Source organism: Buceros rhinoceros, unplaced genomic scaffold (genome assembly GCF_000710305.1).
Source record: "Buceros rhinoceros silvestris isolate BGI_N320 unplaced genomic scaffold, ASM71030v1 scaffold22048, whole genome shotgun sequence".
NCBI classification, from domain to species: Eukaryota; Metazoa; Chordata; class Aves; order Bucerotiformes; family Bucerotidae; genus Buceros; species Buceros rhinoceros.
In genome coordinates this window covers 18,140-31,772 of record NW_010428942.1, presented here as the reverse complement: position 1 = coordinate 31,772, position 13,633 = coordinate 18,140, and the positions used below count along the sequence as shown (strand labels likewise).

The following is a 13,633-nucleotide window of genomic DNA, read 5'->3' as shown; positions in this document are numbered from 1 at the left end:
CGTGAAAGAGGTTGTATGTACCTCATAACAAATCCACAAAAGGAAAAGAGGTTTTGTTTTTACCTGGATCTATTCCAATTAGGGTCTCTAGAGTCTTTATCTTTCGGGCTGCTTCTGCTGACACAATACTATAATGCAGAGGATCTTGAGAAATGCAGTGAACTTGTGGGACTTCTCCTGAGGATCTGACTCTGACATTGTCATTCTTTAGGTCGGTAATGAACATACAGCCAGGAGAATGAGTAAAAGCTAATGGAGCTCCTAAAATGGGTGGAAAAACTTCAATTAAATGCGTTGTTATTGCAATACATTATGAGAATGATAAAACTGCAAAATGTTATTTAATTTAACAGCACAGAATCCCTGCCTGATGACACTTACCATAAAAAAGGTGATATTTTAAGTTACACTGCAGCAATTACTCCACTTTGAGAATGAAATGTATACATATATACCTGAGAGTGTTTTCACTTCTAAAAAGCTCATGTGGGTAGTTGAGATCAGGTTATTCTACAATATCCTCTCTGTTAGAAACTTGAGGCAACTTAGGAATTGAACACTGGTGCCCTCCGAGGAAGTCTGTCAGGAACAGGCAAGTCTGAAAATTGGGTTTGGTATGCATGAAGAAACTGTAAGAATAAGTTAATGCTATAGTTGCACAGTGTGTTGGTGATATTGTTTCTGTAAGGATAAGTTAATTTTGTAGGTTCTAGGGTGCTCCTGGAAGTTATAGTGTCTCTCTTGTACTTTTGAATAGGCTTGTAATAGTGATATGACAAAACTGTATCAACTACTGCCTGATGGCTAGGAGCAGTGTATCAGATTCAGAAAATGGGGACTAGCATCTCTGCACGATGTCTTGCCAGCCTAGCTAGGAGACCTATAAACTGGCAAGGAATGATGACAAAAGGTGACCAATAATTCTTATCAAAGGGAATCTTAGCAGCATCGAAACCCCTCGTGAACAATAAGTTTAGTTAGACCTGACAGCATAGCAGCTCCCTAAGCTGAAAATCCTTGCTGTCTTTAGACTATATACTATACTTACACTTTATACTTCCAGAAGTCTTGATCTAGATTATACTTGATTTGGCAAAACTGGTAGGTTGTTGAATAAATCACAACTGGCATACTTACACAAACAAAGCCTTACTTTATTAGGATGGTGCAAAGGAAGGAGGTATTTCTTTAAGAAGTACAGATGTGCTTGGTCTGCACTAGATATGTTGGGAGTCTTTAAAAGCAGCTGGGGGCCATGGTTGTTGAGGTTTACTAAACCATGTAAGTAGACAATAATTTTTTGTGAGAAGCTAGCAGATTCATCTAAAATATGGGTACTGGTGGTATGGCAGACTGGTATGGTAGTATTTTAACTACCTAGATGAAAAAGGAGCACAGCAAGGGGCAAACTGTCCAAAAAGTTCCTGGCATGCAGAAATGCCAACTGGTTTTAAAACAGAAAATGGAGAAATAAACAAAAGTAAAAGTAGCTTCCAGGCAAAGGCAGGATAGACAGCCTCTTTGGGCAACATATGGTGGGGAGGTTGGCCAATTTTTTCTCTCCTTTCCCTGAATAAGAACACATGAGAAAGATGAATAGAACTGCTAGAGAACACAGGAAAGAGCAGGATTTTCAGCTCAGATCTGGGACTGGAGAGAAAGGATTGTTTGCAAGAAAGAAGAATAATTCTCTGCTCCTAGTGCTGAATATATTTTCAGCAGGTGTTGAGAGCACATGTTGAGATAAACATCTGTAAGGAACCACAAGGATGTAGCAGACCCTGCAAGGAGAGAAGGACGAAGCAGATGACCTCCCAAGGCTCTCCCAGTTAGACTGCCTATGTGTATTAAACTTCATGTTCAGTAAAATACAAGATTTCATTCCACACTAGTGAGTTAGAACAGTATATAATACTGTCACTATGGTTTAGTTACATTTTCTTGCCCTTTGTTACAAATGACTGGATAAAGTGGAGGACACCTCTGTGCAGGGGATGAAGCTTCATTTATGTAAAGTGTGTCACATTTACTTCACTTTGGAACAAAACCTAAAAGCTCAAAAAATTTTTCATGAGACAATTATGGACTCTTTTCCAGATCAATCAATTTGCAAGCTCTTAACAATGTTTTGGAAAGATATCTGGCTGTTTTGCTTTATTTTTTCTCCCCGTTTAATATTGTTTCATTGAAATCTAATATAAAATAGTATTTTTAAAGGAAGAAGCTTAAAAATTAATGCCTTTAAACTTTTCATTTTTAATAATGTTTAAAAAGATGATTTGATGCTGCCAGAGCTTTAAACTTCTGCCTTTAAAATACTCAAACAAAAGCGATGAAATTTCAGTGAGGCCTTCCCTTAATGTAGACCTGTATTTCACAATGGATCCTGCCAAAGGGGTTTTTTGTTGTTTGGTTGGGTTGTTGTTGAGTTCTTTAGCTCACCCTAAAATCAAGCCTGCTAATCAGCCAACTTATTCAGACCACATTTAAAAAAAGAGAGAGAAAAGAGTCTCCAAACACAGTACATACTGCAGTTGATGATTGCTTCTATTCCCGTTACTCCGCAGGCCCAAAACACTGGAATATCACCAGAGTGAAGCTGAACTGAATCGCCATAGTCTGGTTTGGAAAGATCTTGTATTCCCAGCAGACCTGGAAATGATCAAAAATTAATTCATGAGAGAATCCAATTAAGTACGAATACTGGAAAGCTGGTGGGGGCGTGGACCCCAAACATCATTCAACGACACTGAGCTAGGATTGCAGCAATGGCACCTCCCATTGAAGTGGCATATTTAGCTTGCCTTCGAGTGCCCAGAACCTGAGATGACTTGTTTTCCCTTTTTGTACATCAGTATCAGTAGATTGATTTTTACATCAGTAAAAATGTATTCACTGTGTTTCTGCAACAAAATGCATGCTAGAAATGTATACCGAGTTTCTAAGATATTGTAAATCTTCTCTATCAATTCATGACACTGGTGAGCAAGAATAAATGACTGCAATGCAAAATGAGTTTCTTCTAGAATATGTTTTCTACTCCTTTAGCTTCCTACGTTCTTTAGCTAGAGAAATGAGCAACCACTTTTTTACTTCTCTGGGTTAGATAACTACATCTCACTCTTACCCAGCTTTCACTAAATTGTCTTTTGCTTTATTCTAACACCTACTTGTAATATTCTGGGTCATTCTGAGCACTTGCTTTCTTCCCTTGGTTTTAAATTCTTTAGATGCTTTAATATAACACTGTCTTCTTTGGAATTAACATATATTACCTGCATATACACAATAATTCACTCTTTTCTGTTAAAAATAAAAAAATAAATAGTGGAGACCCTCACTTGCCCAATTATCTTGTTGCTCTACTCAAACTAATGATTTATCACTGGTTCCTCAGATTTAAGCACTAAGACCAAAGTAACCAATGACATCTCCTTCCATACTCTGCGATGTGATCCCTCTGTGTATGCAGCCCATAGTCTATTGATTGACAAATTTCTGCCAGAAGAAGGGAAAGGTATTTTTTTATTGCTATCTATCTTCATCTTACAAGTGTTTGCTTGGTTTTGTTCTTTTCCAGAGACCTGTTTTATAATTTTTTTTTTTCAGTTTTCCCTTGCAAAGGATAGGCCTGTACTTGTTCAAGATTTTTTTTAAAAAAACAATATATTCTTGTAATATTTCCGTTTATTCTTTCTTAAGTGTTGTGTTCAATGTATCCTATTTCAGTAATTTTAAAAATAATGCAGTATTTACTTTCAGAGTCATCCACTAAGCCACAAAATGCATCCACACATACTTCTCCCCATGCTGTCAATCATTGCTACCCTGTCACTGGAATCTCTGACAGCAAGAAAGTATTCACATATAAATGAAACTGCATACATTTTAGAAAAATGTAATTACACTTTTTTACCAAAACCACCCCGCCATATAACAATTCATGTACATTCAACAGCTATCTTTTATCTGAGAAATCTCAGTCTTCAGCTCATTCAAAACCTACTTTATTTTCTTTTTCAGATTCGTGACCGTTAGAAAGCATTAAAGATAATAAATTTACTGGTGCAGGTATTTCAGTTCTACTACTTCCCATGGTTCTCCATTTTTATACACAGTAAATTGCATGCAGAGTGAAAAATTACCATCACTGACCAGGGTCCCCTATGTGAATCGGTGCTCCATGGGCTTCTTTTAATTCAGATGTTGCTAGCGCAGCTGATTCCAACTTGCTTTCAGGAATAGGTCTCATTGTGACGACTAAGTTGCAGTGAAAAGTAGAAATGCTGTAGCAAGGCACAGCTGTCTGGCAGTTTAAAAGAATCCAAGGAGTTAGCAGAAATATTAAATAAAACTTCTAAAGTATTAAAAGGAATAAGTCTAAAACTTTGTGAGGTTGTTGAGTTTAGAAAAGCCACACACTAATGTTCCTTTTAAATCCTTTTAAAATTTTTTTCCATTTTTTTTGTAAGACCCAGCAGTGTGAAACACTCCATCCTTGAGCTTCTTTATATAGATCACTAAAATTTTCAACATTATGCTTTTCTTGCTTCAGTATGTGCAGCATACAGTGTGGTGAGCTCAGTATGTTCTGAATATTGTCAGAAATCAATGGTGTGCTCCCTATACAGAAAGAGAAAAAGCTAACAAAAAATATCACACAGTGACAAATCTACTTGGTGTGAATCTACCCTCTGTATTTGACTTCAGGGGAGCCACAGTGCTCTGCACCATGCGAGGGTGAGGAACTCCCGCTTCTACAGAAGCAGCATGCCGGTTCCACACATACAAAATCTTTTCAAAACGTCCTGTGGAATTCATCATCCTCACCGACTGGGATGCTGAAGCACCTTTTCTATTCAGAGAGAAAGCAGTTCAGCTTTTTAGAATACAATGTCTGATATCTCAGTTGCATTGAAACATAAACAAGATATGCAGACAGCTAAAGCTGCGTGGAAAATGTTCATTAACAATCTTTATATAAAAATCATACCTGTCACTGAGGAAACACACTGTATAGTTCTTCACAGTATTGATGTGCTATAAACTAGAACATTTTCCTAACTCTGAAATGCTATAAGCAGATACATAGTTGTTTTTTTTTCTTTAAGCTTGGTAGAAGGATTCACATAAGAGATACAACCGAGTGTTTATTTTGACCAGGATCACAGCAAAAAGATTGCGAAATGGTAACACTGAAAACAATAACCTTTGTCTAGTAGAAGAGCATCCAAACTAAATGTAAAAGGCATGCAAATCTGTACTTAAGTATTATTAAGTCTTCTTAATATTAAAGGGTCTACCCACTGGAGCCAGAATTATTCTAGGACTTCTGCCAACGTTAAAATCTGAACTATAAACTTTCTGAGCTTAGTTACAATTCTCAGTGCTATATAGATATCTCAAGCCTTCGGGAACATCTTCTGTCCCAGAGGTCTGGTTTCATAGCAAATACGCAGTTTAAAGTCTCTACTGTCACAGGAAAAATAAAAAATGTGGCTGTCGTGCAGAAGAAACTGCTGCTATTGTGGCTCATAAAAGGAATGTTTCTACTGCATCTAGAGCTGATGTGGAGAGTGGGACAAGTATAAAGGCATGGTCAGAATAGGGCATGGGTCATTGGCTGAAACAGAGAAGACAAACCAGAATAGAATCCAAATGAAATGGCTCCCACAGCACATAGAGAATAACTTTGTCAACGTAAATGAATAAAAAACCCAGACTGGCCTTGCAGGAAGTTGAGAAAAGCACTGAACTGAGGCTAGGGATTTTTTTAGTCTCTATTTTCATGCACTCAGCACTAGCACATGCCTAAAGTTACTATGCAGGTAGGAAAAAAAGTTCTGATTTTGAGCAATAGGTATATGCACATAATGTGAATATGGACAAATGCTAAAAGGCAAAGATACACACAGACTGTGTGTGTGTGCATATACTTACCTTATACATGCTTACATTACGTTTTTGTTCAACGTTTCTTATGGGAATGCCACTATTTTGGACTGCTTTTTCAAAAGAGAAGCTGCAGCCTAAATAAAAAGTCACCATGTCCTTAAGTTGTTCAGAATACTCCTTTAGACTTTTCAGGGATCCAGTACAAGCCCCATGCTCATACATTCTGTACTGTAGGCAGTCAGTTCTAGTGAAACAAGAAGTTACCATCACAGCTTTATCATACCTTTTGAGAACAAGGAGAATCGTTTGATTTGACATTAACTCGGTATTAAACCACAAGATACAGTCTGCTTTATCCGTTTCTTTTCTTTCTGAGTAACAATGAAACAAACACATGCAAAAACCCCAGAACACCTTATTCTGCACAAAACCAAGCCAATAAGCAGAACGTGTTAGAGTTTGCTATTTTTTAGGTTTTATAGGCAAGTGTCCCTTACATGTTTCTTGTCTCGGGACTTCAGAAATTAGGGAGCTGTTTTAAGTCTTGCTTTTAGAGTTTACTACAGGAGTACATTTTTCGAATTTCAGAGACTATAAATATGCGGTCACATGTCTGCCTTACCACTAAATAAAACACAGGTAAAACCCTGTTATTTAATTCTGATGGCTCAGCCTGCAAAATATTTAGAAATTACACAAAATTTCACTTTTGCATTAGAGAAATACTTGTAATATTGAAAATTATCATTACATGTTTTTCAAGATCAAGACTATCAGGCTGTTATGCATAGTTTTAACTTGAAAGTATAACTCCAAGAAAAGAAACTTGTTCAAAATGTGTAACAGGGTAAGCTGGCTGTTCCTAATCACCACCAGCATTCACTGCAGAACTTTGACAAGCAGAGTCGGGCTGTAGTTACCTGATATCAGAATCACTACTCAGAGAAGGACAGTTCCAGTCACCTGGTTTGCTTCTGTACAGCAGTGGCAGGGGCCCATCATTTGCACGGCAAAACTTCTCAAAGTCATCAGCCAGGGACTTGTGCAAAATCACAATGTTGGCCTGTTTATAGCCTGAAATTGTGGAATGTATGTGGTTATTAATGCAGCTTTTTGTTTGCAAAACTAAAATATTACCTTAAGGAAATTTTGGATTCAGCACTCCATAATTAAATTAAACAACTTTTTGAGGTGTTTTTAAAACCATAGCTGGATGTGCTCTGTATGTGAAGTCGTTCACAGCTGAAATAGTTGGCAAGCATGGGTAGTACTATAATATGAAGACAGCATAATTAATTTAACAAACATTTCTGTGAATTCCTATATGGACATAATTAATCACCTAACCTGGGAAATTAGTATTCTATAGAAAAATGTTTTACTTCGGCACAGAGGCAAAGAAAGGCTGTTGCATACCATACTTTCACCTTTTTTTTTTTTAATTTAATACCAAGCTATAAATGTGGCCCGCCCAACAGTAAACTCCTGGTATCTTGATGTTATGTAGCTCAATCTTTAGAGTTTGTTGGCTACGAAATTTTACTGTGGGCTGCAATTTAACAAACATAATAACAACTCAAGAATAAACTCGTCTGTCACACTGTATCTCAGTCATTTCTACTATTCCTAATTTTTAAAAACCCTGAAATTAAAAGAATGGCTACACTTTCTTCACTTGTAATCAACTTTGATTTAAAAGGTTGTTGACTACTACCACACAATAACTTCTAAAGGCATTAATATTTTTGCAATGAGTATCGATGAAGGAAGATCATATTCATTTATTTAGCAAAAATTTATTTTCTAAACATTAGTAGTTAATACCAATGCCAATTTAATTTTCTTGCATGTAAATAACAGCAGTTCAAATACAGAGAGTACAACCAGTCTGTGGGGTATAAGACCACCAATTAACAGTCCCTGACTCCTGTATCGATACTGTCTTGACAAGTTATTACCATGTCTGATATCAGACAGGCAAGTAAGAGGCTGCATAGAACATCTCACTTTCTTAAATATGCAGTGGTTTGTCATCCAAGAGGCATCCATTCAGTCAAAATCCATGATCTGCCTTAAAGGGCTGTAAAAAAACAGCCGAATCTTACTCTTGACCAAAACTAACAAAGAAATCAAAAGATAAAATTCTATTCCTGATGGAAAATTGCAAAGCAAAGGCTGAGGTAAGCATGTATTTGCATACCGAATGTGCCCACAAACTGCACTCTTGGGAGTACTCGGCACAAAAATTCATTTTCTTACTAGCAAAAGTTACTAAATACAGAAACAGTTTCTTGCTAAATACAGAAATACATTTTTGTTAAATAAACATACTAAATTTACCCTTGAATAAAATACTGCATTCAGTTACCCCTCAACTTCATTCCCTGCCATCCATGTGAAATCCAAAGGCACTTTCTACCTTGCTGGTGATATTAATGAATTTTAAACTTACAGTTTTAGTCAGTGCATTCAACTCAGACAACTCTGAATTTAAAATACCAGTCTCAGCTGACAAACTGAATCTGCAGGTCACTTTCAGATATTCTATAATGCCTGGAAGATTCGTGACAACTCTTTAACACTATATTTCTCCTCCTGATGACTATCCTTACTTTCTTTACAGATGTGTCTACAAAGATATTTTCCCCTTCCCGTATCTTCTACATACATACTTGCATTATGTATCCATCATTATGAATACAGTCATGAGCAATGTTAGTGAAGCTGGATATGCTGATCAACCAGCATTAATTAGACACACGTCCCAACACAATTCATGTCATAGTTCAGAGAAGTTTAGAAAGAATTTTTCAACTCTTTGGTGAATGATGAGGGCAGGAAGAAATAATTATTTTCCTTGCATATCACCCAACAACTTAAGACAATTTTAAGGATTCTGAGAAATTCCAGTTATCCTCTTTTTTCAGTTTTTGCATAGGAGAGCTGTATGCCCATGGCTAGAAGTCTGAATTTGTTTTGTATGCTTTTTTTCAAATGTTAAAACTAACACATTTAAAATTACTGCAGCAATACATGCACTTAAAAATACAGTTGGGGCAAACTGCAGATTGTTAACATTATAACATGTTTTTCATTAGTATTTTTCAACTTATGTAAGGATGGCAAACTCGCTATGATTCCATGAAATGACCCTTAACTGTTTTATGTTACAGTAATGCTATGACACACGGCTTTGTGGGCCACAGTATTTTTAGTTATGTTAAGTTACATTTTAAAGTTGATCGGAACAATGATACAAACTTCTCTTTTTCTGTAAAAGTCCAGCTATGAAAGGCAAGACAGAAATAAATTTTCCAGAAAGCATTCAGATATCTCAGTATAAAACTGCTTTTTCACTCTGTTATAATTCCCAGTCTTGCTGAGTCAGTCATTTTTCCAACTTCTACAACAAATGAAATAGAAAACCGCTTCTGTAACTATATGTCTCTAATTCTTCCCCAAAGTTTATCTGAAGCACTAAGTAAAGCTTTGGTCTCTGAAGAACATAGTACGCCATCCTACAAATGGGATATAATGTATGCAATAAAAGACAGATTTTTCAAATCTTTTCTGCTTCTGTAATTTCTCAATGACATAACTGGGAGCTGAGGGATGCACTGCAAACATTGAAAACAAAGTCCATGGACTTTACACAAGTAGGATGATATATTTTCTCTGTCACAGCTTTACGATTTGAGAACAAAGAGTCAGCTGCTTACAATGTGATTTCAAAAACACCCAAGTGACTTAAGAACATAAATCAATGTTTTCATTTTCTTCTGCTTTCCTTCATGATATTCCCACATGGCTTCACAAATAAAAAAAGAAATCACTTAGCAATGAATCTAAAATGGAGTCACTCTTGCACTTAGAGCAGTTACTTACCCTCTGCCATTCCAGAAGTATTACTAATACTGAGTTTGTTGCATCGAATTATTCTTCTTAGCACATGGGGAAGGAGAGATTTCAAGCCTCCTGTCAAAAACATCTCTTCATCCTCAACAGAAAAATAATTATGAATTTAAACACAAAGCACATTTTTTTTTTGACATTTCAAATTCTGATTTTCTGGAGAAATTAGCTTAAGTTTCTTCCTTGTGCTTCACCAATTTTTTTATCACTGGGAAATTCTAAGTTATAACCCAAAAGGCAGATCAAAGTCAAAAGGTTATTTCACTGACATTTTATGACTGAATACAAACTAAATCTTTCAGTAAACTAGCCAGAGACAGGCGCTTTAACATTCGGGATAAAATGCAAAGTTTTTCTGGCCCATAATTTAAAAAACAGATTTCTTTCCTCCCCGATAATATTAATTTCCTAGAGTAATCACTTTTCCAAAATTCATTGTCATTTCAAAAATGCAAAAGCCCAAATGGATTAACCTCCCAAGCTATAATCTGTACTATTACTTCTCTGTTCTGAAGGCTTTTAGACAATTAACAATGCAACCTTGTGGTAAAGAGAGAACTATATTCAGAAAATGTAATTTTAATCTATTCCACCCGTATTATACTTTCCAAATATTAATTATGTAGAAGTTAATACACCTGTGGCTATTCTTACACTGGAAGAGCAGACATAGAGATGTCTAAGTTACTTGTCATGCAATCTGGAGTAGGAACAGAGATAAGTACTCTCTTTACAATCAATATCTGACTCCTCTTACAACTTTTGGAGATATAAGAGATCTTTTTTTCTGCAGTTTAGTCAAAGTTCACACCGAGTTTTTCCCTCAACCCAAACTACCTAATAACTAAGAAGAGTTTATTACAGCGCTGATAGGAAAAAGTAAAATATAGCTCCAGATAAAATAATAATTTGACTGCTTAAGAATTTAACCTTGGTCACTTTCAAGGAAAGAAACTGAGCTATCCTCAAGTAATCAAATTACCAACCTCCAAGTTTTCCTTTAATTCAGAGGAAGCCATTCTTGCTGTCGTTCATGAGAAGTAATAAATATAATAGAAGCTGTGCCACTTTTAAAAGATGTCAGTAAATTAATGAACAATAAGATGTTACAGCCTTCTAGCAAAAGTTAACTTTTCGGTTAAAGATCCACAGTTTTTGCACTATAACTATGAGAGTACAAAGTTTCACTCTCACAACAGAGCGGAATATAATTGAAACACTTTATTGTCATATTTATATCTCTGAGCAACTCATTCCTTAATTAACTTGAAGTAAGAACAGTGATATGTTTTGACTGACATTATACTCTCATCAACAGTGTCCGTCCAAAATGTTTCCCAAAGCTTGTAGAATTCTGAGAGGTTATGTTGGGTGCACTGAAATATAGAGTAAGTTTTCTATCTATTCTTAATTCTGAAATCTTCACATAACATTGTCAGCCAAAAGAAATGTCTGAATTTTTTTTTCTGAACTCTAACTTACTACTTTCTAACTGCTTTTACATTATCACTCTGCATGCTTCACAAAAAATGGTCTTCATTACAAAATGATGAACAATTCCAAACACAAACTTTAAAGATAACAAGAAATTTAGTTTAGAAATGTAGCTGAGCCCTAACCCAGGCCTCTAACTGTCAATTTAAGAGACATTATTCTTACTGTAAAGAGAGTTTCTAACACCAGTCTGAAATTATTCGAGAGGTTTCAAATTAAATACAGCGATCCTAATAAAAAACTCCAGAGGTGTTCATTAGATTCTTTTAGATTGTTTTTCTTTATTTCTGAGCATCTTGGAAAGCATCTAAATCTTCTATAGGATTGATGGCCCTAAGAACTACTAGGTTACTTGAATTTAAAAGACAGTCTCAAGCTCAGGAAACTAGTTGGTGACAAAAGCTGTCTTCAGCTAGGTATTTTATTGCAAATGCCCTCGTCTGATGTTGAGCAAGCCTGATTCTCCCCTCATAAAGTGTGTGCCCAGTAGCAGAAATGGAAGTACCTATGAGATTTTATCAGCAAATGTTTAGGGCCCTAAAAGTTTTAGGTTCATATAACAGCAAGTGGCTAACAAGCTGCAGGACTGTGAATATCAGTGGAGCCAAAATGTTGGCTGTACGTACCTTGAAGAAACACTTGAGCTTGTAGTTCCCCTTTGTGAACCTAGCCCCTAGCTGCAAAGCAACATATACTGTTGATGACTGTTTAGGAAGTGAATAATTTAAATATTAACCTTGTATAAAAGCAGACTGATTCATCTCTTTCGACCAATATTGTAAAGCTTCACAGCACAGCACTAAGTGCTCTTGAAGAATCTTTCCTTAAGCATTTGGTTCCAAATTAGAAGCACAATAAACACTTTTCTTTTTAGAGGTTTACATGAAGATTTAACATATTTCATGTGTTTTTTAGGTTTGCATACTGAAAGGAACAGATATTAAAATAGATTCACATCTGAAACATTATGATGGCACTTACCCGCTATTGATTTGTGGGCACTACAAGTATCTTGAACTGCACTTCCAGATCTTGATAGAGATGATGAAACTTCAAAGCTGGAAAAAGATTATAACGTTCAAGAACTATCTATAAGAATGATGTAAGGAGCTCTGTGGTCAGACAACAATGGCGGTATGGCATATGCCATATCAGTAGTTCAGAATAATGAATCACTTGTCAAAAACAATATTGTATTGAAATGACAATATTTTTTATAGATATATATATATTTAGAATAACACTTTTTGCATCCAAGTGGCCGTCAGGAAGTACAGCTATATACCAGCTTTGGTAAAATTTCTAAACAGGTCTTGGATCTGTTTTTAATAAGTAATGTAAAATTGATAGGTAACATCTTCATTTAGTATGTATCTGTGTAGCACCACTCCCGTTGAGTTAAGCAGATATACACTACCTTGTTAATTTGGCCCAGCTGAATTGCAAAAATATCCCATTACCTAGACAACAGGAATTTTCAGAAAGGTCAGATTTGGAGGGTAAATATTTTTTTATCCAGAAATTGTGATCAGTTGTTGCCATGTAACGCTCTATGTCATTAGCCTTTTCTACAAGCTGTTCTCAGTGCACTAGTCGAATACAAGTGTCTGTGTGCAATGAGGTGCTGGCCTTTGCTGAGGTGATTGGAACAGGACTGGTTCTAAGCCTCATCTTTATAACTGACTGAAAAGAATATGCTTTATTTCCACTGAATCTTACAACTCATGCTGGGGAAAAGCTGTATTGAGAGGAATGTTACTTTATCCTTTAAAAAATCCTACTGCTCTTGAGAGGTTACATTTGCTTGTCATATCACTTAAGAGATTCACTCGTTTTTATTTTAAAGCCTTGTCTGGTAACAAAGTTAGTTGTTTATCCATGTAAAAGTTAAATATTCAACAGTAATGCTTGGAAAAAGTGACCAATACCATCCGCCTTTGCCACATCATCTGCAACCCAATCATCATCATGGCTTGGCTTCACAAATGAAGATTTGGGAAGGGCTTTTCCCACGCTCACTGCAAGTGAGCTCATGGCACCACAGGGCTTTGCAAACGTGAGTGCACCCTTCAGGCCTGCGCGGTGGATTTTTTAGGTGAGGGGCAGCGTGCGCGGAACTGGCTCCACCCTTTACACCTGAGGTTCATCTGCCAGGGCCTAGCGAGCTTGGACGGTGACAGCGAAGTCCTCAGGTCGTAGGTTTGGTTAGAGTGTCCTTCTCCTAGATGATGGATGCCTTACAGGGCTAAACGAGCTCCATCTGCCCGGGTTTGGAGTCAGAGTTGTCCTTCTCCTAGGATGGTGCCCGAAGGCTAGTGAGCCCATCCTGCCC

The 13,633-nt window shown here is 36.5% G+C and overlaps 1 protein-coding gene across 1 annotated transcript; it reads right to left on the bottom strand.

Moving 5' to 3' along the window:
- Positions 1-63: 63 nt before the first annotated feature.
- On the bottom strand, positions 64-9,887 carry LOC104499028 (UPF0317 protein C14orf159 homolog, mitochondrial-like; the record flags this gene model as incomplete). Its single annotated transcript, XM_010142477.1, has 6 exons — positions 9,781-9,887; positions 6,816-6,969; positions 5,941-6,139; positions 4,156-4,306; positions 2,530-2,652; positions 64-261 (listed from the first exon to the last, which is right to left on the bottom strand). Coding segments are annotated over exons 1-6 (928 nt in total), but the record flags the coding sequence as incomplete, so codon positions are not given.
- Positions 9,888-13,633: the final 3,746 nt, after the last annotated feature.